The sequence below is a fragment of the Emydura macquarii genome, unplaced genomic scaffold, assembly GCF_026122565.2.
Source record: "Emydura macquarii macquarii isolate MOO-44397 ecotype Brisbane River unplaced genomic scaffold, CSIRO-AGI_Emac_v2 contig_383, whole genome shotgun sequence".
NCBI classification, from domain to species: Eukaryota; Metazoa; Chordata; order Testudines; family Chelidae; genus Emydura; species Emydura macquarii.
The window spans coordinates 12,616,737-12,640,780 of NW_027130520.1; the positions used below are offsets into that span (position 1 = coordinate 12,616,737).

General features: G+C 38.3%; 1 protein-coding gene across 3 annotated transcripts in view; it reads left to right on the forward strand.

Moving 5' to 3' along the window:
• EBAG9 (estrogen receptor binding site associated antigen 9) overlaps positions 1-21,687 on the forward strand; it is a 36,853-nt gene extending 15,166 nt beyond the window's left edge. Inside the window, exons 1-7 of one of the 3 annotated variants that reach the window (XM_067537399.1) lie at positions 1,559-1,579; positions 8,261-8,348; positions 9,272-9,399; positions 9,537-9,695; positions 11,914-12,021; positions 13,683-13,774; positions 20,581-21,687. In XM_067537399.1, the coding sequence (XP_067393500.1) occupies positions 1,574-1,579; positions 8,261-8,348; positions 9,272-9,399; positions 9,537-9,695; positions 11,914-12,021; positions 13,683-13,774; positions 20,581-20,701 (702 nt within the window). In that variant the 5' untranslated portion in view covers positions 1,559-1,573 and the 3' untranslated portion in view covers positions 20,702-21,687. Of the gene's footprint in view, positions 1-1,481; positions 1,580-8,260; positions 8,349-9,271; positions 9,400-9,536; positions 9,696-11,913; positions 12,022-13,682; positions 13,775-20,580 lie in introns of those variants that run through there. The other 2 variants (XM_067537401.1, XM_067537400.1) reach the window with 2 other exon arrangements.
• The last annotated feature ends 2,357 nt before the right edge of the window (positions 21,688-24,044 follow it).

Sequence of the window (24,044 nt, forward strand, 5' to 3'; positions counted from 1 at the left end):
CATGGTTCTAGGAGGTTATGGGTGGGGGGAGAGGGGATATATCAGCCATGATGGTGAAGCTCACTCCAGTGCCATTTTTCTCTACAAAGTCACTTTCTTTCAGGACCCACAAAAGGAATGGTGCGGGGAATAGCCTGTCCTCTCATTATTTCCTCCAATTGGTCTACATTCCAACGTACGAATTTTGGTTCACTGATTTCATGTTCCATGCATTTCTTGCTTACCAAGCAAGATCTTAACATTATCTTTGGGTTATATTAGTAGGCTTTTATGTTTGAATTAATTCCATCTGTCTCCCTTTTGAACCTTTTCCCATAAATATTTGTTGTTACAGATTATTGTGGTATCTTGTGAACTTCCATGTGCTTCTTACAGTTGAGCTCACAATTTAGGGTAAATTTGTATACCCAATTACTATGTAAAACACGTGTATATGTTTGTTCTGTTACATGTTTCCTTCCGTTTAGTAGACAAAAAGGACATATATTTTAATAACTGGTGTGTCAGAATTATTAAAGCATGCAATCTCTTTCCTTACCCCAAAATATAATTTTTATTAAACCGTTTGTGTGTACAGAATTCTCTTTACTGTACAATGTTGCAGTGTCCAGATAGGAGCAGCCTTAGCTGTTTTGCCAGCCAGGGCAGAAGACATTTTCTCTCACATGTACACCCCAGTGACTTAACCAAATAAAAACCCCAAAAAACCAGACACCACCCACACAGCTGGCCAGGCATTCTTAAGCAAAAAAACCCCAATGCATTTATAGCACCTCTTCTTGTTCTCTTTTGTGTTCCTTGTTAGGCATTTTGTGCCTTAGTGTTTTTTATTTTGCCCTTATGTGTTTGTGCTGTTTTTTTGTAGTCATCTTTAGCAATTTGTCCATGGTTCTACTTTTTGTGGTACTCCTTTTTGATTTTCAGGTTGTCAAAGAGTTCCTGGTGCAGCCATATTGGTCTCTTCCTATTCTTTCTTTGTATCAGGTTAGTTTGCTGTATTGCCTTTAATATTGTCTCTTTGAGAAATTGCCAGTTCTCCTGAACAACTTAGATTTCCTTCCAATGGAACCATACATACCCATTCTCCTAGTTTGTTAAAATCTGTTCTTTTTTTTTTTTTTTTTAATCCATTGTTCTTCTTCCACTGCTCTCACGCCTTTCTTTTTTAAGAATTATTAATTCTATCATTTAATAATCACTTTCACCTGAGTTCCCTCCAGCCTTTAGATTTGCAACAAATTCCTTCCTATTAGTCAGAATCAAATATAAAGTTGCTGTCCATGGGTTATTTCCTCTACTTTTATGAAACAAAAAGTTATCGCTAATACAGTCCAAGAACTTACTGGAGATTTCATATTTTGCTGTATTACTTTTCCAGAAGATATCTAGGTGATTGAAGTCCTGCATTACTACCAGGTCCTGTGTTTTTTGGATATTTCTGTTATTTCTGTTATTTCTGTTTTGTTTTGTTTTGTTTACAGGTAAAGTTTCTTGCCATGGCCATCACACAGTTCCGGCTCTTTAAAATTTGTACTTGCCTGGCAGCAGTGCTCTCCTTCATTAAGAGGCTAATATGCAGGTAAATAACATGGTTTCATGTATTAAACTGTCTACTCTTCTTTTGTTTAAATACAGGTTGCTTCTCATCTTCTTTTCCCCTCCCCTTCACCTTTGCATAGTACTTAATTGCAGAACAAAGCCTAGGCAATGATAGTTAAACTGTACTCATACCTTTCATCTTGATGTTCATATGATATTCAAAATTATGTAGTGCTGTAATGTGAGTAATTGGACCATGTTCTACAACTGTGTATATACAATATGATTTATAAGACAACAGTGCACTGGCTTTCTCTTATGGCTATTTTTAACTTTTTTTTTTTTTTAAATAATGTTTTAAAAGTTGTCTCCCAAAAATATATCTGAAAAATCTATTCTCTGAATTTCTGGAAGAAAAATCCCACTCTTCAGTTGAAAACCTCCTTAGAGCAAAGTACAAACTTATCAACTCTCTCTTTTTTTAAATATAATACCAAGTCCACAATTGTTTGTCACTAGTTTTCCATTATGAACCTAATTGTGACCCTCCCACCTTCGTTTGCCGGTCTATCTGAAGCTCCTCAAATGGCCTTCTGCCTATGAAGGGCTTTTTAAAATTTAGGGGTGAATTGTACAGGTCTGAGAGATGAGCCTAAAAAGTCCGTTAGAATTTGTTTGAAGAATATTTTAAAATGTTGTTTCTTCTTTGTGAAATATCATATTTGAAAAGGTATGGTCTAGATATTTAAAATTTGGCTTATTCTGGTGTCCTTATGACACCTAGGTTTTCTGGCTGTCTCATTGTGAACAATTCAGTGAAAATCTAATTTTAATATGCATTTGTAGTCAAGAAAGCAAATAAAATGTTAGGATGCCTCAGCAATGGGATGGAAAGTGTGGAAAATACTCACTAAGCATGCCCCCTCCTGGAATAGAGTTAATTTCTGGTCACTGTAACTTAAAAAAAATACAGTGGAAAGTGAAAGGGGTGTCAAAGATCGATGACAAAAGTGACAAAGTATAGAAAATCTTTCATATAAAGGAAAGGTTGAAAAGACTGGGACTATCTGCTTTAGAGAGAGAATGAATAAGAGGGGACAGGATAAAGGTATGCAAAACAACAAATGGTGTAGAGAAGGTAGATTTCTGTTTACCTTTTCTTCTAATACAAGAATGAGGGGGCATTCAATCAAATTGAGAGGGAGCAAATTTAAAATTGATAAAAGGAAACACTTTCACACCACACACAATTAGCCTTTGGAATTCATTCCCACATTATTTCATTGAGGCCAACAGTTAAGCAGGATTCAAAAAAGGACTGGACATGTGTATGACTAAGAAGAACATCCAGAGTTATTTTAGGAAGGATTTAAAAAAATAAAACCAAAAGAAGAGAGAGAAACCCTCGTGAGACAAGGCATGAGCCAACTTCTGACAATGGGGGTAAGGAAGAAACTGTCTGTTTCAGAGTTTCTTGCACCTACTTATGAAATATGTGATGCTTATTACTGTTGGAGACAGGATAGTAGGCCAGCTAGAGCAATTATTATTTTCCTATATCTTTTGAAGCAGAGCCTAGAGTTGGGAAAAGATTTAGAGCAGTTTGCAAATTTACATTTCAAGGCAAGTAAAGAAATCAACCTGTTTAAAGAAATAAACCTAAGACATTTTACAAGCACACTATGTTCATAAACCCCTGCTGGCTAGGTTTCATGCAGTTCTTTAGCTGTGTAGGATCAGAGTGAGGCAATGAAGCCAAAAGTCTCTGGTTCTACAGTTTATAATCTCTGGTGTCTCTCTCTCAGCATGCCAGGTATATAGCAGGACCAGAGAGTCACTAGGGTTGGGTTTCCTGCAAAGCTGATAAAACTCCTAAAATGGCTAAATACTTACCTAGAAATGTTTCTGAATTCTGCAGGAGGAGATCTTCTGATGAAATGTCCATTTTCTTCCTGGTCAAAGTGGTTACAGACTTGTGTAATCCCCCAGCTCACTTTTGCTATGCATGAATTCATGTAAACCCACTCAGTCTGTACATAGATCACATTATTTTACCCAGATTAGGAGGTTGATTTATATATTCCTTAATTTGTATGTGAAGATACACGATTTTAAAAAAATAAGTGCAAAGGTTAATTTAAAATGATGTTGGGGGGGGACCCAAAACAAAACAAAACAAATAACTGCAACTAGTAAGAAAATGTCCAGGCTAAAGCTTTTAGAGACATCAACTCAAAATCTAGTAAATTTTAAAAAGAGCTATGTAGTTTTAAGTGTTTTTCCCTCCCCTGCTGCTGTGTGAAGACTCACATAAACAGGGAAATTAAGGATGCAGGGGAGACAGGAAATTAATTTAACAAAAAATTACTTTCAAATGCACGTCAACATAGAGAAAAAATAGAGAAATAACATCTTTATTTCTGCACACACACAAAAAACCATTTTTTGTTATTTCTGCACACGCACACACACACACAAAGTGTTTGTAACTGCAACATTGAAATTGATAGATGTCTGTGCATAACCGCACTGTTGGGTTGTTGGGTTTTTGTTTTGTTTTTATTTTTTAATCATTATTGTGGGTGAAAACCCTATTGCTTTCTTCATCAGTTCCTGTGCATTGATCTTCACCATTGGTTGGATTATTTTTCCAATAGACTATGAAAGCTACTACAGCCGTAAGTCTGGGTTTTCCCATGTCATAGGCACTGTGTGAATGCTGTGAATGGTAGGGAGCAGCTACATATACCAGTTCCAGTAAAAACATTTTAAAATCTAAGGTCTTAAGTTTGCAAAGAGAAACATGCAAGTGAACCCCTGCATCTATGCAGAGTCCCTTTGAAGTTGGTGGGGCTCTGCATGGGGACAGGCGTCCTGCCCATTCAGTTGTCTTTGCAGTATTAGGGCCTAACATAGTTTTGCTGAGAATCAGTGTATTTTGTGGGATTTTTGTTTAAATGTTCCATAAACCAAGCTTAATTATATACAGCAGGGGTAATCAATTATTTTTGTCAAGGTATAGTCAAGGTCCAGACTCCAGAGAAAATAATACAAAAATAATAACAATAAAGATAATAATAAATAAAAAGCATCCAGTGGTCCGGATTTGGCCCATGGTCTGCCTGTTAACTACCCCGATATACAGTGCTAGATTGACCACTCACCATTCATCTGAAGTATTATTCCATAAACTGATGATCATAGAGATGGCCAAAGCATTTCAAGAAACTCTCTCCACCTTTAAACTCATAATGATTGAAGAAACACTAACACAATTAAGGATGGATTGGTAATACTGATAAGTGAAGATTCCAGTGCTCTGATTTTTCTCAGTCCCTTTAGCTCTGTGTTGCTACTTGAGATTAGGTGTAGATGGAAGCGCATTTTAAATGTTCTCTTCCTTTGCATGGTCCTGTTTTCTCAGCAGGAGTGAGTGTTGTAATCCAGGAGTGACATTTCAATCGGAAACACCCTTAGGCTTTGTGCTGAGCCTGCAGGCCTTGTAGAAATCCAATTCACACAAGCAGGAAAATGGGGATGCATTTCCATCATGTACAAGTATGTCAGAAGGGTGTTTAAATTAGAGTGAAGTGATGTTTGATGCCTGCTAAACAGGGAAGCTCTGGGCAAGACTTCAGATTTTTCTTTCAAATGCAAGGGCTTATTTTCCTAAAATAAAAAGTCTTGTGGAACTGGATAAGAAAATGGATCTTTTGCAAATATGTGGGAGCTTATGTGTCTCATGGGGTTGCTCTTTGATCTTAACTCTAAAGTCTGAGAGCTACAAACTTCTATGCTATGTTAATGTTTATATTTAAAAGGATACTGCCAATTTAAAAAATTTTTGAACTGGACTAATTTAAACGAATTGACTTTTCTTATAGAAGGTTTTTCAAGTAAAGTGCTTAAAAGAAATTATAAGGGATCTTTCTGCTTTCTTTTGGGCAGACCCAGTCATATTTAGGCCTGCCCACACCCCTTCCCTGTCTTGCTGTTCATATATCAACTGCTGCCTCTACAGTTTCAAGTCTGCTCCTGTTACTAATAAATGCTCTCCTGCAGTGCCTAGGGAAAGGTACACATGTGAACTCTCTCCAGATCAGGGCATCCGTAATGCAAATGACCATCAACAAAATAGTGGAACAAACTACATGTAGAGTAGTGCTGTCACATGAACAAAATAAACCAATTGGAGAAAAAATTTAGAATATATTTTCTAGTCTTTCTATTATAGTAATTTCAGGGGAATGTGTACCAATAATATATACGTTTTCAGATTAAATGCAACTTTTTTCAAGCAGTTGGTGTCCCTTTTTAATGCATTACAGTAGGAACTAACAGCACGCTTTTTCCTGAAATTTTGCCTATATACTCCCTGTACATAAATGATAGAAACTTTTGAGCATGTAGCACTTAATCTAGCAGCAAATAGCTTCCTCTGCTGTAAGCCTTTTAGTTGTCTATTTGACTGTTCTCTAATATGCCCTCTGTACTGCTGCAGAATGCAAAATTAATCCGTTTATGGCCATCCATAAAGGGTGGATTCTCAGACTGTGCCCAGTTTCCCTGGCATGTATTATAATCAGGGTCTTAAGACTGATATGTGGATTCACTGGAGCAGTGCTCAATGAGTCCTCTGGTCTTTTCCCAGCTATTTATCCATCCAGTACTAGGAAAGAATTTTTAAAGGAGCAGTGGCCTGAAGCTTTCAGGCTGTATATGGCTGACTTCAGAAACTGATCTCTCAACAGGAAAAAGGAAGGAAAGGCTGTACAGCTCAAAGGTATACTCCATGCCACCCCATGTTGTACCGTCAATACACGGAAAATTCAAACCCGTAATTCTTCACTGGTGTGCAACAGTGGAGACTGTAGTGTAAAAATAATGAGCATTTTTACCACAGAGGGCTTGTTTGTATTTCAGTTTAGTGCATGGTAAGTTGGGATGTAACTCTACAGCACACCAGTCTGTTCTGCACTAAAGGTCCATGTGCATGCTGCTGCCATGCACTAAAAGTTTCAAACAGCAGTAGGTCAGAGCATGCTACAGAACTTCCAGTGCATGCCAACAGGGTCTAGCTGGCCAGTTAGTGTACAACAGCAGGTTACATCTCAGCTTGCTGTGTGCTAAATCACCATATAGACTGGGTTTGAATCAGAGCAGAGTTAGATGACAACAGTGTTGAAAAAGCTGGAATTCTGTCTAAACTATAACTTCCACTAGTGGAACTACAGCTGTGGTAATATATGGGTCCTAATTATCCTAATGTAGACAAGGTCTATTGGTCAGTGATTGATTGTATTGTGGAGGATTGTGCTGCTGGAAGGTATGAGGTTCACACATCTCTGACAAGTTATTTTATTTTTAAAAAAACCAACAAACCCTACAAATAATAATTTCACTTATTGTATCAGCCACAGTATATTTGTTCTAACTTGATTTATTGGTGTTCTTTGAGAGTTATGCAAGGCATGCATTTGAAATGTTAGTTTCCTGCTAGGTTCTCGTAAAGCACTAATTCTTGTGACCCAGAGGCCCGTTGGTGGCTCACTACTCTATGTCAGCAACTCTGATCAGGCCTGACGTAGTCACTTCGCCTCACACTTTGGTGTCGTGATATTTAAAAGGTGACGTAATATATAATTTGAAATCTAATATCACTGGTCATTAATATCACTGTGAAATGTTTGTAAAGCACTGTAGGTGAAACTATGGATATTCTCTGATGTTACGTTGTGGAGGCTGTGAACAGACAAAGGAAGCAGAATAGTTTTTTTTCCATAGAGCGGAGAGAGAAAAAAACAAGGTGGCAGATGCACTGTCCAGGAAAAAGGGTTCTTGACCTGTTCCTATGGGTCAGCCTGTGGCTAACCCTCCTGCAGTTTTCAAACTGGGGAGGTGTGACCTTAAGAGCACCCCAATGCCAGATGGCAAGGGACTTCCTGGTATGTAGCAGTGAGTTTCAGCTGGCTTGACCAGCCCAATGTACCCCAATTCCCTAATGTTATAATCTGTGTCTAAAATGGGTGGTGTATGATATCATGCATGAATTGGTGACAAAGATCACTGCGAAATGTATGTATTAACACTATATGAGGAATCATGGATACTTACTAATATTATGTTTTAAAGTCTGTGACCAAAGGGAGAGAAACTGGTTTTCCCCCAGACAGGAGGGAAGGCAGCCATCTACCTATCTTCTATGTAAATTAAGCATGGTGGAATCAAAACAATGGACACTCCATTTACATAGAAATCAGAAGGGGGATGGAAAGTCCACAGGATGGGAAGAACAAGATGAGGTCGTCATGCCTCTTGAAACAGGGTCAATGAATTTTGAGAGAAATAAGCAGAGACAGAAAGCCATTTTGGCATCTTTCACCTAGGAAGACAAGGGAAACCAGCACCTTGTACTTTTGTGGAAGGTCCTGACTGAAAGTCAGCTCTGGTTGGAAAGAAGAAAGATTGGTAAGAAATCTACTTTGAACAAAGACTGTAGCTTGTTAAGTTAGATCTTAGCCACTAGAAAGTATGTTTTACTTTTATTTGCTTGTATCCATTTTTGACTTTATTCACTGTACTTGAACTCACATAAAACATCTTGTTTGATTAAATAAACTTTTAACTTACTTTTAATCTAAACCAGTCCAGTACTGTGTTTGAATTGAAGTGATTGTTAACACCAGTTAAAGTGATAAGCTGTGCTTTTGTCTCTTTAAAGGCGCAACAACCCTTATTACTTCTGAGTGTTCCAGTAGAGGGCTGGACACTTCAGGGCCGATTGGTTTTAGGGAATGTCAGGATATGGGGTGAGTTGGGGTCACCCTGCAAATAATAACCAAGGCTGGTGGGGCCAGGGTGGTGCTGATGTGTTGAAGGCAGGCTGCTGGGTCAGTTTGCAGATCTAGGCTGCACAGCACACGAACACTCAAGGAACTGCATGCTTGTCTGCTAGCTGCAGTATCCGGGCAGCAAGCCACAGCAGCAGAGCACATAAGGCAGCCATGGTTACAGGGCAGGTGGTGACACAACCTCTCACTAGTCTGGGTTGAACCCCCAAATGGTCACAGTTTCTCATTCTGTCTTTTAAGGAAATTTTCTGGTATGATGGGTAAAGCTGCAACACTCGAAATGGTGGTGCATGTTGATTAGTAGCTGTGAATCTTGTATAAACCTATCCTACCTGTCCCTAGCAGTATTCTCTATTTCATTATGTGTCACATTACAGGGAAACTTAGCTCAAAATATAAATTTGTAAAATTTAAACCTTTTTATAAAACCTAAAAGCTACAGAAATGTTTCCAAGGAATTTGGGGAAAAAAAATTCTAAGGGAAAAGTTGTCTTTGAACAAACATAGCCTGCAGTGTTCACAATCCAAACATTTGAAGCACTGAGAATTTGAAAGTAAAATTGACTATAAATTCCATTGTCCAAGCTGCAAGAAATGCAAAATGTGTAAAACAATTATATAAATAGTGGAAAGTAAACTGGACTTCTAAAACTTTCTTACTAACATCACCTTAAATTATTAAAAACTGAAAAAGAAATTTTGTTTTCAATATTAACTTTGTTTAGTGAATCCCTTTTTAATCGCATTATCAACATTCTATTAGAAACACTTCTAGAGTTATTTCTGTTAGTTATTGCTTTAGCCATGACTTTTATCAAGTTCCTCTCTTCCAGTAGCTCATTCAGCCTTCAGCAGCTCCTTTTTTTTTTTTTTTTTTTAAGTAGTGCTCATGTTCTCAGAGCTTGGAGGAATCCTACGTTTCTCTTTCAGGTCTGGAAGAGGACGAAAGTTAAGTGGAGACCAAATAACTTTGCCAACCACAGTGGATTATTCATCTGTTCCTAAACAGGTAATATCTCTAAAGGGCTGGGTGATGTGGAGTAAACAGTAATTTTACTAACCCTGTTGAACAGGTGAAATAGAGATATGTTATAATCTTCCACTTGTAAGTTGAATACTAAAATCATGTTGTTCAATTGTATTCAGTCTGAAGTAGAAGATTGGACTTCATGGGATGAAGAAGCGCCAACCAGTGTGAAGATTGAAGGTGGTAATGGGAATGTGGCCACACAACAAAATGCTTCGGAACAACTGGAGCCTGATTATTTTAAGGACATGACGCCAACTATAAGGAAAACACAGAAAGTAGGTTTTGGGCATTCAAATACACTTCTTAGATCAGTTTATGAAATTTGAAATAATTTGTAGCTCAACAATAACTGATTCAACAAACTATAAATGAGGGGACTTTCAGGCAAAAATTCAGCAGCCCTATTTCTGGTATCTAATTTGGATGCCCTAACTAATGTGTTTTGTGGATTTAGATATCTATTTGCATTGTGCCTATCTTTGTCAGTTTTGTTCTGCTTTCTAATGTGGCACTGAAGAGAGAAGAGGTAGGAAGTTATGGGCTAATCTTGCTTTTGTCAAAGAAGGTGGGGTGGGAGGGAGAATTTATTCCATCAAGGAAATCCCAGTGGATTTTTTAATGTTTTTTTTTTTTAATGTGTTAATTAAATTTTTAATGTTTTTTAAATTAAAGAAATGCCTTGAAAGTTCTTACTCAGGGTATATTCTGGGAAGTGTGGGTGGGGTGGGGGTGATACTGAAACTGAATTGTGAAATAAATTTTTCAAAAGGGGGATTGAGAGAGTTGTGCATAAATATTTTAGTTAATGAGAGAGTTGTGTCTGTGATGAAAATATACACTTCCAGACGTGCTTGTTTAATACCAAAGTTATATTATAAAGAGGTTGCACTAATTTTGTGTAATTAGTCTGCTTCATAAATACTCTGTCCTGCCCCAGTGTTTAGGTTTGTTAGGTAATAAGATAAAACTGCATATCAAAAGCCTACAATCTGGCTGGGCCTTTCTTATGTTAACATACATGACTAGAGCCACATCAGTCTCCTGGGCTAAAAAGGGAGGTGTTTCAGCTGAAGCACTGCACAAAGCTGCATTGGCAGTACTGTCAATACATTCTGTAAGGGTATGTCTGCATTTGAGCTTGAAGGTGTAATTTCCATCTTGAGGAGACGTATCTGTGCTAGCTCTGGTCGAGCTAATGTGCATAAAAATAAAAGTGCAGCACAAGTAAAATAAGGAGCTAGCTCCCCCAGGGACAGTCCTTCCAAGATGCTACGTACCTACTCGGGGTACTAGCCCTTCATGCCTCTCAGTGTGCCACAGCTACACTTCTATTTTTAGCATGCTAGCTTGAACAGAGTTAGCATGGGTATGTCTCCTCAAGCTGGAAATTACACCTTTCAGCTTGAATGTAGACACACCCAAAGTACTATTGTTTCAGTCTGCTTTCCTCAGCAAATCAGAAGTCTTGTGGCCAGTAGTTGAGGAGGAGTACCCCTATATTAGTAGACCTTTATCTTTTCACATTTGTCAAGGATGTGTCAGGGAATACTTGCTTTTTGCACTTAGCTCTGTTTATTTGGTAATGTAATCAATAACTTAGCTGGAATCTGTTTAACTTGACTCTTTCTTTTCCTTAACCTCTCTGAAGTATTTGGGTCCCGTTTGCTTTGTACTGGTGGTAGCTAAGGTGTAGAAAGAGTCTAACTTGATAATTCTGTCTTTTCTCTGTCCCTGACTCCAGTACCAGGAAATGAGTTTGTGACTGGTTGATTGGTCCATATTTGTAGTTACATATATTGCATAGTGTTTTTAAATATGTACTTTGGTTTCAATGTGGCAGTCATCTGGCTGGAGAGCAGAGGGGGGCATACTCAAAACTTGAGAATCTCATTGTTTGTGGAATGACCCCATGACAGATCATCAGCAGGGATGAGTCTGGAATCCCCAGTCCCCAAGCACAGGCCTCCATGGCTTGTGCTAAAGGAGTCAATCAGCTGGTGGAGCCTTGTGATTTGGTGCTGAATTTCCTGTGTTCAGGCCCTGCTGATGAATCATGGTGGATTATTACAAAGTGGTGGCCTGTATTGGGATTGGCAGTCCTGTGGATTTCAGATGCTAAAGAGAGAATGTGTGTGTAGGCTCTTATCTTGTATGAGGGTAAATTGCTGAAAAGGTGCATGATGCTGTTAGCTACCCTGTTAAGTTTACTGACCTGCCTTTCAAGAAGAGAAGAAACTCCTGTGTCTGTCTGTACTGGTAGAAGTGGAGCACATAAAGGAATTACCAGGTGGTAAGAAAACATAATTTAGTGTCCTTTTTAAAAAAATATATATATATGTGATTCAGCATTTTGTCTAATAAAACATATAGGTATAGCGTATCACAGTGCTAAAGAAAGAGTGTCATGCTCTTATCATTAACTCTCAATGGTGGTGCAAAATTCTGGCTTCTTCCCCTTCTTCCTCTCTCCCCTTTTTCAATGTTGTCTTTCAGATTGTTGTTAAAAAAAGAGAACCTTTAAATTTTGGGATCCCAGATGGAAATGCAGGATTTTCTAGTAGATTAGCAGCTACACAAGATATTCCTTTTATTCACCAGTCTGTAAGTATGCTATGTGTTTTGATTCTTCCATTGCCATATAAATGTCTGCTCCTCAGTAGAGAGGAAGGTCTGCTTTAAGAAGAGGGGAGGGGGAATATGAAGTAACTTTAAAGTACTGGAATTGTTGATAAAGTGTAAGAGCTGAGTAAGTGATGCTGAATTTGAATTGGGGAATTAGTTTAATTAGTACTGTCACTAACTGGTGTCTGTCTAGCTCTTGAAAAGAGAAGATGAGAAGGAAATACAAGTCAGCCAGCTGGAAATTAGTCTGACACGTAGCCTGAGTATTATCATATCTTCTAAACCAGAGAGCTGTATGCTTTTGGAGATTACATGTTAATCCCACAGTGAAAGAGCAGAGGAACAATTTGCTTTGCTCTTCATGCACTTATATTGACCATGTTTGCCTTGACAACAAAGAAGGTGTATGTAGGACAAAAGATGTGGGATAAAACACCATGTGTAAAATGAGGTGATACTTGCCTAACTCAGAGTGTAGTTAGGATTAACTTGTTAGTGTTTGCAAATTACTCTGAAGTATAAGTAGTGATACCTTTTTAGAATGGTGGAATAGGTTTTTTTATAAATATTTAAATTCATTTCTTGCATAACTTCTGCTTCTAATAACCTGTCACTGAATTGTGGAAGTACTTACAGATAACATACATGGGGTAGGTTTTTCTGATGATAGAAACATTGAGCTCTGATGTCTGTGTGAAAACTGTTATTAACTTGGAAAGACAAAAAAGAAGTGGTCTAAGCACCCAGGCTTCTCGTTATGTCTATTGAGGAACAATAAGAAAATCATAGAAACTGTGTCAGAGCTTAGGGAGGAAGGAGAAAAGATGGTATCAGAGATGAGGAATGAGGGTCTGGGAGAAGGGCACTAGCCTGTAATTCATGAGATCTGGGTTGAATTCGGTGCTGCCACAGACTTCCTGTGTGACCTTCAGCAGGTCACTTAGGCCACATCTATACTAGGAGTGTTTTACCAGTGCAGGAATACCACTATACGATATGATACTGGCAAAGCACTTGTTGTGTGGATGCAGATATATCCGCAAAGCTACACTTTGCGCTGATAGAGTAAAACCACCCTCCTCCATGAGTGAAACAAGCTATACTGGTAAAAGCACAATTTTGCTAGTATAGCTACGTCTGTACTAGAGGCTTCTTCTGACAGAGCTGTGGGATCACACCGCTTCACTTTACTGTAATTGAGGCCATGTGAGTATCTAAGATAGATATGATTGATACAATAGATTGGAAAGTGGGGGAAGCCTTGTGAATGAAATCAAATGACATTGCATGCAGATGAGTAGCAGTGGGTAGGGACTTTGCTAGAATCTAGAAAATTTTGGAGCTAGGCAGATGTTTTATTACCTGGTTCTAAGGAAAGCAGGCCAGCTCCTTCAGTATTTGTTTTAATTGCGTTCAGATCAACAATTAGTTCTTTCTAATTTCTTCAGTGTGGTTTGGGAAACTCACAACAACTCTGTCTAGTACTAGGAGAGATTCTTTCCATATTGTCATAAAGCAGATGTATGAAACCCTTAACACTAAATAGCCCTGCTTTCTGAATCGCAGCATAGTTTTATCTAGAAATGAGGTGAGGAGATGGTTTGCATATGTTTATTATATTCTTGGTCTTTTGTTTTCAGCCTGAATTGGGTGACTTGGATACCTGGCAGGAAAATAGTAATGCCTGGGAAGAAGGGGAAGATGCTGCCTGGCAGGCAGAAGAAGTTCTTAGGTAATTTAAACAACTATGTATCTGAACAGGCTCAAGAGTAATTTTTAGCACAATCCTATTTTAGCCAATTTTACAATTTAACAATCCTACTTAATATGCAGAACATGCATTACATGGGATGGAAGGAGGGAGTGAAATCCTAATATATACAAATGTATACCATACACTCTCCTTCCATTAAGATCCTATTCATATGTGCCAAGAATTTGGCATGTTAAACACTTATTAACATAATAAGAATAATGGGATTTTACATAGCAAGAAGCAGTGTTAATTACTTTACATCCTAGAAATATTAAAGATGAAGTGTACTCTGCACAGTGCTACATAACTAAATTTAATAGCAATGTACATAAGTGGAAAAAATTGAGTCACTAGAGTACACAAATAGTAAAATCACAATTAAAAACCTTGATGTACCAGTAGCATCTTTCAATGTTGTGGTTCCTGAAGCACTTATAAAATACATACTTAGCAGTGTGCTGTTAAAATCAAAGTTGGGAAATGCTTTACAAAAGTTTAGGACAGCATGTGAAGAATCAGTTGAAAATTCAGCGGAAATATTAAGTAAATTAATTCTTGAATCCACACAAACTCAACCCTATTTTTACTAGCTTAGTTAAAATAACAAATAGAACTTCCTGAATATATCACTGGTTTATTACACAATGTCAGCATTAATATTTTATTAAAATTTCTGTATGCTTATTGTTAAAATCAGAGGAGAGAAGGGACACACACGCAGTGTGACAGCTCTGGCACGTCAAAGCATATGGTACAATATTACATAATTTTAGGATATTTATATCCTTTTGCAATCTTATGATGAAGGCTGTCCATGCTCTATCATGCTCAAAGGCAGTTCTGTTTAGATTCTTACACTGTGCTCATCACCACAGCATATCTGATTTTGGAACACTTTTTTTCATTTGTTTGTAGAACAACTTCATGAATGGGTTAAGCACGTTATTTTTAACAATACCAGTTTGTCTTTGGAAATTACATTTTGTCCAGATTGAATTATGATAAAATCATTTTAGCAGTCCCCTAGTATGGCAATTTGTGGTGTGCAGTATAGTATAAATAAATGTAAAAATATGACTTAAATACATTACTATGGCTGCACAATTCATATCATAGTCAGGAATGTAAAGGTTTCCATTGGCAGTGTTAACTTGGGTCTGTTTTCTGTCTCTTTCTGTTTTATCCTCCTGCATTTTATACCATAAGCAAGAATTCTAAGCTACACATTTTAACTGGAAAAGATTGATGAGAACATTGTATGTATGAGTAATGTGGCTGATTTAACATTGCTGTTGGTATTTTTTTGTTTCCTGACTTAACTTTACACTGGGGAAACTTCTCAATGCACACTGACTTTGTGTTCTCCTTTCTTTTAGCTTTTGCCTTCCTCTGTTTTTCTTTTCTAACTGTCACATCTTGTGTTTGTGGTGGGGCAAAGAACTCACCTCTGCTGCTGCAGCTGTTAAGACAGTTTTTTGCTCGGCTCCCATAACAGGGCAGCAACACATCTGTTTGTTGTAACAAATGCATTGTCATTCACTGTGCTCAGCACTGGGTGAAGTAGAGAGGGGGAGCTGCAAAGAAACCAGTTTCAGCTCCTTAATTCTGGGGCAGGGTGTATGCTGTCCCTATCTTAGCATCAGCTGGTATCTGTGGTCCCCAAGGCGGCTTTTCACCAGCCGGAGCTTGCCAAACTGCAGTGCACTCCAGCCATGCCCCAACAAGTCTCTGCCCACCAAGGACTGCAGAAAACTGCTCAGAATCTTCCTTACATTTGTCCTAGTGTCTCATTTACAGTGAGGTGCTGCTTGTAGAAGGAGAAAATCATCTTCCCTGAATCAGAGGCGAAAAGGTCAAAATGTCCTTCAGAAATCTTACAGATTGAAAGTCCTTTCATGCAGTAATATATGGATTTCTGTGTGTTGTATGAATGTACAGTACACACAGAACAATAATACTGCGGAATGTTGACTTGTATTAGAGACTTTCAACATTTTATTTCCACCCTTTGTGTCAACATGCACGTTGAAATCTTTCTGTCCTCCCATACTAGTCTCTGTGCCTTCTTCCATGCAGTCCTCTGCCTGATGTGGTCCTCTGTGCTTCCATCCCCTCCTCCTGCAAGTCACTTCTGACTACTAGATAAGTGTCTCCTCTCCACTGACACCTCCAGTTCCCATTGAAGTCAGTGGCAGCAGGTACCCAGAAATGTGGGTTGCTACCTATATTTTGGTTTAGGTGTCTAATTATAGGCATCCAGTCGTAGGCGTATGTGTTCCCTACATACCATATCTAGTTTTATACTACAGTAGTTTGATCTGTCACCACCATTTAAAATCTTTTGCCTAAGGAATATTTAAAATTTTGGATAGTGACCTGTAAAGTTGAAACTGCAACAAAAAGCTGTATCTTACTACAGCAAGGCCATTTGATACACTTTTAATATCACAGGAGATGTAACTGTCACCTTAATTCACCATTGATGTGCCTTCTTTGTGAGAGCTTCTTTTAATCAGTCGTGCATGTTACTGCAAGCATGGTGTCTATAAACAAAAATGGCTTGGGTAGCCAGCAGAGGGTGCAGTAAACCACTTAGGAATCTTAGTGCAGACAAGAATTCTCTGTGTAATTTGCAGCTTAAAGAAAGAGCATATGAATTATTGGTGGTGGTTGTGATTACTAAGGCTTTGAGTGCTGTCATTAACTCTTCTTAGTGCTAAATATTTAGCTCAAAGTGAAATTTTGATGAAATACCATTATTTTTACGTTTGAACTATTTGCATAGGTGGTATCTTCACATGCAGCCTTTCTTTTTCCCTCTCTCTCCCACCCAAATCACTATCAGAATTTTCTTTTGGTGAGTTAGTAGTAGGCTGCTGCTGTGAAACTCAGAGCAGCATGTCTGCTATTCAGGATATGGGAAAGCTGCAGATTGCAAAGTAAACCTTGATGCAGGCTGCTGGCAATCCCTTGGCATTTAGAGTACTAGTGTACAAGACTGATGGTAAATAGCTCCACAGATTCCTTGAGATCACATCCTGTTGTTCAGATGATTTAAATTAGTTTGCCTAATAGTTGTTAGTAATCCTCCTGCAGCATAAACCCATTAGTTGTTCTGACTCAGTGACTAATGGAAGTAATGGATTCCTGTCTTCTTTATAGCCATTTTTCACACAAATGCAGACTATTTTCATGATTCCTTCAGTCTTTCCTCTAAGATGCACATGTTCAGCTCTCGTCTCTTCATTACTAAGCTGGCCGATTTAGAACATAATAACTGCTTACATGTTTCTATGTGATAGTCCTACATCTAGGCACAAGGAATACAGGCTGTACCTACAGTATGGGGGACTGCCTCATGGAAAGCAGTGACTCTGAAAAGGATCTTGAGGTTATAATGGACAAGCAAGCCAGCATGAGCTCCCAGTGTGATGCTGTGCCCTAAAGAATTAATGCTCTCCTTGGCCATATAAATGGTAGTAAGAGTAAGGAGGTGATTTTAACTCTGTGTAAGACATTAGTGAGATTAATGCTGGAATACTGCATATAGGTCTGGTGCCCATTTTAAAAAGGATGTTGAAAAATTGGCGAGGATGCAGAACAGAGAGACAAAAAATGATTTGAAGACTGGAGAAAATGCCTTATGGTGAGAGTCTTAAAGAGCGCCCTCTGTTTATTGAAAATAAGATTTGAGAGATGACTTTATTGCTGTGTACAAGAACCTTCCCAGGGAAGAAATAGTGGCTCAGAGCTGGAACCAGACAATTTCAAATGAGAAATGAGGCACAAATTTTTAGCAGTAAGAGTGATATAAGTATTAGAACAAACTACCAAGGGAAGTAGTATGTGCTCCATCTCCTGATGTTTTCAGATCAAGACTGAATGCCTTTCTGGAAGTTGTGCTTTAGCCAAACACAAATTATTGGGCTCACTACCGGAGTAACTTGGTAAAACTGAATGGCCTGTGTTAAACAAGAGGTCAGACAACATGATCTAGTCTTGTCTCAGCTTTCTTTCTGATTCTGCTTATACAAATTAATATAACATTGGACTTCTGTGAGTGTGCATTCTTTACTTAGATTAATTTATTATTCACTAAAAACCTCACATCCTTCCCCACTGCCTAGTGCTTATTTCCCCCATTCTAATTATTCTTTCCAACATGAACCACTCCACTCCCATCACTGAATCTCATTTTTTATATTCCCATATCTTCCAGTTTGTCAAAATGTTCATACTTTAATCCTACCCTTCAGAAAACTTGCAAGAAAGCTGACAGTTTGTTGTCTACATATTTATATAGCATATTCCATGCCTATACTCATTAACAAAAGCCTGGATCCAGGATCCTCGTTACTTCACTAGCTGTTACTGCTTATCAAATACAGAAGATGGCTTCAATCCCTCACTTTATGGAGTATGGATTCAGTCACTACTATTGTGCCACTCAGCTCCCACTCCTGGGAAAATTTAACCAGACGGGAAAATAAAATGAATAAACGTTATCTTGTTTCTCAAGCAAATTACATCATTTTTGTGTGTTTGTGGCAACCAGAGAGCTGATCCTTTGAACAAATTCTTCATACAGTCATGGTCTGGGCGGGCTCTGAGAGCATTAGCAAGAAGATGCTGCCTCACGGATAGATGCGAGAATAGGTTGATCTTTCTTTTGCTTTTTAATTTCTATCCTAATGGTAACCTGATACAGAGGTCGTACTACTTTAAATTAAAGATGGGCTGAGCTGCAATGTTCTAATCCAGAGTGTGAGGGTCCTAGGACCTGGTATTTGTGGTTTCAATGAGTGTCTGTTTTAATCTGACATGGTCATTTTTTTAAAGTGAATAAGGGCTTGCTCATCAACATCAGTGGAAATTAAGCATTCACCACTTGTTAAAATCAAGCCCGAAATATGGGCTATTGAATTATATTCTGCTGTGTGACCTAATAGCTAACTGTAAAAAAAATAAAAATAAAAAAATACTGGTAATGGTAAACATCCTAATCCCAGTGTTTATTTTAGCCAGTTACAATTGAGAAAAAGTAGACTCTACCGTGTTCTTTACAGTTTCTGTAAAACTAAAATTACACACTGATATACAGCTTTGAGGCATCAGAGCAAAAATAGTTTTCTACCCCCCTGGATTTGCCATCAATATTTCCCTGTCATTCTGTACGTTTCCTTAGACTGTCTCCATACAGAGTGAGAGAGATGTGATAACATCCATTTGTGCATTGTAGTATGGAAATTACACCCTCATTTACTCTGTGTGTAGCTTGGAGTTCTGTTAACTTTCTGACTAGTTCCTAAACTCTGGAAAAAAAATCTCAAAAAGCAGATTAGCCTGTTGTACTGTGGCTCATTGACCAAGATGGTTAATGCCCAGGTTTAAGGTGGAAAATAGGTTGCTTGTCACTGGGAGGTGGGGTAGATTTAGACACTACTGAGGAACAAATGATGTTGTATCAGCAGCTGGAGTTTGAAAGCAACCTAGACAATATATGAGTGACAAGGAGGGTGTGGGAAGGGAAGCAGGAGTGCCAGTGTGTGTGTCTCTCAGGGAGGATGTTGAGAGGAAATCGCTTTTAAGCAATTATATTGAGGGAGTGGGCAGGCAAATGAAGCTCCTGTTGAGGCACAGAAGAGAAGAGGAATTAGAAGCAAGTAAACTCTTCAGTCTAGAAACCTCAGGTCCTTGTTTTGAGTGTTCTGATTCAATCTAGACTAAGGCTGACTGATTTTATAAAGTAGCTTGTTTGTATAACTGTATTTATTTTAGTTAACTCCAGTTGTAACTCTGTATTCTGGATGTTTGGAGGACTGATAATTGCAAAAATGCATTTAGAAGAAACATCACTGCATGAGATCTATGACATTTCATTAAATGTGTATGTATACAGAGTCCTGATTATCTTTAAAAGCATGATACAAAACTGAACATAAAAAACGAAAAAGTAACCACAACCAAAAACAAACCAAACCAATCACCAACACTTTAACAAAAGTCTTTGGACTGCTACACTATTTCATCCCACCCCGAACTCATTTCAAATATATCTCCTGAGTGATCTTGTGGGTCTTTCACTTGCACGTCTGTATATCAGTTACATTTTTCCTATAGCTCATTAAATTCTTCAACTTGTTTAATAAAATGTTTGTACTCTGCCTGATCCAAAGCCCTTGAAATTGATGGGAATTGCTTCCACTGAGTTCAGTAGGTTTAATGGATCAAGTCCATGAAGCAATTTTTGCAGTGAAAAAAGTATCAGTCTTTTAAAGTGGGATACAAGAGCTTAGCCAGAGTGATTGATTATTCTTGAACTGTATGATATTTTAAAGTACAACAATTTACTGGATTCTGATACAAAGATGCCAACAGATAAGATCTACAGCCTTTGTCTTCACTGGGGAAAATGCAGGGTAAGAGATTTAACAGATGCAGAGTTTGACATCAGCTATTTACTTAAAGTGCAGAATATGCTCTTTCAACTAAAGCTTAAACAATCTGAGTATGAGCAAAAGGCAAGTTAACTGATAGCTGCCTAATTAGGAGCACAGGACTAACACAGAATTCCAAGTATCATTGCTAAAGGGGCTGGCAGACTCGGTACACTTCAAAGCTCACAGTTTCAAGAGTCTGTATTTTCTTGAAATAAGAAGTTTGGTATTTATTGAAAACATGTAAATAAAGATTGTCTAGCTGCAGCCAGTGTAAAAAAAGATCTTATATGGATCTTGCACTATTTTCTAAAGATGTAAATCTGATGTTCTTTCAAATTGCAGGCAGCAGAAGATAGCAGAAAGGGAAAAGAGAGCAGCAGAACAACAAAGGAAGAAAATGGAGAAAGAGGCACAAAGGCTAATGAAGAAAGAGCAGAACAAAATTGGTGTAAAACTATCCTAACACAAACAGTTCCAGGATGACTGTACCAGCAGGAAAGAGAATTCCAATTTTACAACATAAAGCATCATTTGTATTGATTTAAGTATTTTTAGAACTCAACTCACTGCTTGATTTTTAATGCATTCTTCAGGCCATCTTGGAAGCCAGAATTCTTCCATAAAGTATCTTGAACTATTAGTAAATGGATCTTAAAAATAAAACACCAACCCAGCAGATCATACCTTGATGGAACAATGTTTCCTGCAATAGCCCTATCTCAGCACCCTCCTTATACAAGAACAGTGATTGCTGCAGTGACAGTATGATGATGGGGACATAAACTCTTCTAACAGATGGTTCAAGCTTAAAAAAAGGTGTAAATAATTCAGTGGTGGGAAATCTACTGCATTATCTATTATGCTTATCTGAAACGTGTAATTAAATAAACCATTTTAAAGAATTCTTTGCTTCTGTGCTAAATTTCCGAAAACACACCTTTGCTGTTTTACTCTTAATTACATTATTTATAAATGTTGTGAAAGCTGCTTTAAAATATGCTTGCATTCTTCTATGTAAGATATTGACCTATACTGAAGAGAGAATAATGTACTGCTTCTGTTGAGGTGATTATCATCCATAGAGTAGTTTCCTTTTTTAGTATAGCAGCAAACAGGCTTGCTGTGGTTGGGGACCAGGAGGGGTGGAAATGAAGTGGATTTTATTCTTTGCTGATTCCATTTTCGGTATTGTCACACTTGCAGTCCAAGGACAGCAGTGCACTGTAATTGTAGGCAGAAATGTCTCAAGTGGAATTGATTATCACTGTCACATTTTGAAATCAGTCTGACTTGCACACTTTTCTCATGTCAGATTTGATGCTACATGCTATTATAAGAGCATATTTATTTAGTTTAATATAATTTGGAAAAAAAGAATGACTGGTTCTTTAATCACCTTTCTGTATTGGTGAGCTGTTCAGCCAGTTCTAACTAAATCTAGTTATTAAAGAATTCCTGACTTTTCTTATATGACCACTGGGCTATTAACCACTCTGTCCTAAGCAGATTCCAACTTGGCTAATTGTATTCAGTCTTCCTAAATATTCCCCCACTAAATCTATTGGGGGAAGTTATTTTCAGTTTCCCCTCCTGAAAACTTTAATTCTTGTAACCAGAACGGATGCCATCTTCCAGCCCAGAGGTGGCTACATTTCAGTGAAAAGTTCCAGAGGGATAGCCGTGTTAGTCTGTATATAACAAAAACAATGAGAGTCCTGTAGCACTTTAAAGACTAACAAATGGAGGTGAACGTTCTAGTACATTTTATATCCTACACTGGGATTCTTCTGAAAAGGAATTGCACGCGAGGTAAACATACTACAAAACAAAAAGTTATATATATGACCAAAGCTGAGACCCAGTCCTGCACAACCTACTGATGGTTTCCTGAACCACAGAAAGCAGCGCACGACTGCCTGCAACTCTTTCCCATATCCTGAAAAAGCCCAAACCCCACTAGTCAACAGCAATTTTTGCTGGTGGCAGGAGGAGGTTATTAAAAATGATCAGCTTCCTAATGAACAGCACTTCTAATTCTTGGACTCAGTCTCTTTGGTAGCCCTCATCTGAGGGCCAAGTAACCCACTGGATTTCCTTCCAGCCTGACATTGGAGTAAACCGCGCACGCATGCGTGCGCCCACCCATCCATCTCATCTGGTGTAACTTGGTGCTGAAGCGATCTTAGCACAGAAGAGAATCTAGCTCCTTATCAATGCTTCCTCTCCCTCAGTAGCCCCAGTGATGGAGATGCTCAGGAACAGCATAAGTTTGGGTCTGTGGCCTCATGAAAACAATTCCCTAGCCAACTGTCTAGTTTTTTGCTCTCACTAATGCAGAGCTTACATAGCTTTGGCTTGGGTTCAGTTTAGTTATTTCAAGCTGTAAATGCATTTTGACGTTCAAGATGAAAACAAATGTTTGTCTGGTCTTTCGTGTTGTTAAACTCTAATAGTCACTATTCAGGCTTAACTGAAAGAATATAGCAAAAGGAAAACTTGCTAGAATCACTTGACGTCTTTAAAAATAATCGAACCGTGTACGCTGCAGTGTGTGCAAAAGCCCAAATCCTACTGGACAACAGCAATTTTTGCTGGTGGCAAGGAGGAGGTAATTAAAAACGATCAGCTTCCTAATGAACAGCACTTCTAATTCTTGTACCCAGTCTCTCTTCTAGCCCTCATCTGAGGGCCAAGTAACTCACTGGATTTTCTTTCAGCCTGACACTGGAGTAAACTGTGTGTGCGTGCATTCGTGCGCCCATCCATGCGTCCCCCAAAACTGATAGGTGTCATACACAATAGGAAGACAGGGCTTGGATTCCAACGCTGGGTAAGAACTCCCCCACTGTAGGGAAGCTCTCAGCTGACCGAGTCAACATTGTCTGTGCCTGTGACAACTGCCCTCTGACGATAAGGTCGGAGTGGCAGGAAGGCCATGGGACAGGAGTGCCTGTCCAAAAAGGTTTGAAAGTCATTCGAAAGAACGACTGGAACTTTTCCAGGCTCTGAACATGCTTTCTCTCTGGGAAACAAAATGTTTACTATGAATTGATTTATGTGTTTGACAGAATAATGGGGAATGAGTAGAAAGTCTTGCTTTGCAATGAGATTATACAAAGAGAACTCCTTTTATTCTTTATTCAATCACGGTATCAATTAAATTGCTGTAATTTCTGACTAGAGTGGGAAAGTGTTTTAAAATGGGCAGCCTATTGACAGTGAAGATTATGAAATATTAAATATCTCCTAATTCTTAAGATACAAGATTTTTATAATATAGTTGACTACTGTTTTTCTCATCATTCAAAGATCAAATAAAACTGGCATCCACTTGAAATATCCACAATTTATAAAAGAAATAAGGGAACCAGGGTGTAGGGTACATCTTAATGAAGGACAATTTTGAGATTTGGACTTAACAGTACAATGAACCTAACAATGCATTACTTATTTTTAAGGCTGAAGAGTCCTGTATAGTCCTTATCCAGCTTTTTATCTGACTCTCCTTTCCTGTGGGTTGGGGGAGTACCTTTGAGGCAACCATCACCACTCATTTAATTGAAGATGGCTAAGCCCTTAAATTACTTGGGTTTTTTCTGTGTCCAAGAGCACAGTGTTAAATTAAGACGGCAAACACTTTAATAGAGCAGAAGATAACACAAAGCGTGTGTATTCTTACCTTGGAGATGGAATTTGCATTACAATGCTACTATAGAAGGGAATAAGTCTCACTAGAGATGCCATCCAGTACTGCACACTGGTACGACCCTGCATGGTAAACTGGGGCACTGCCTCTCCTCTTCTAG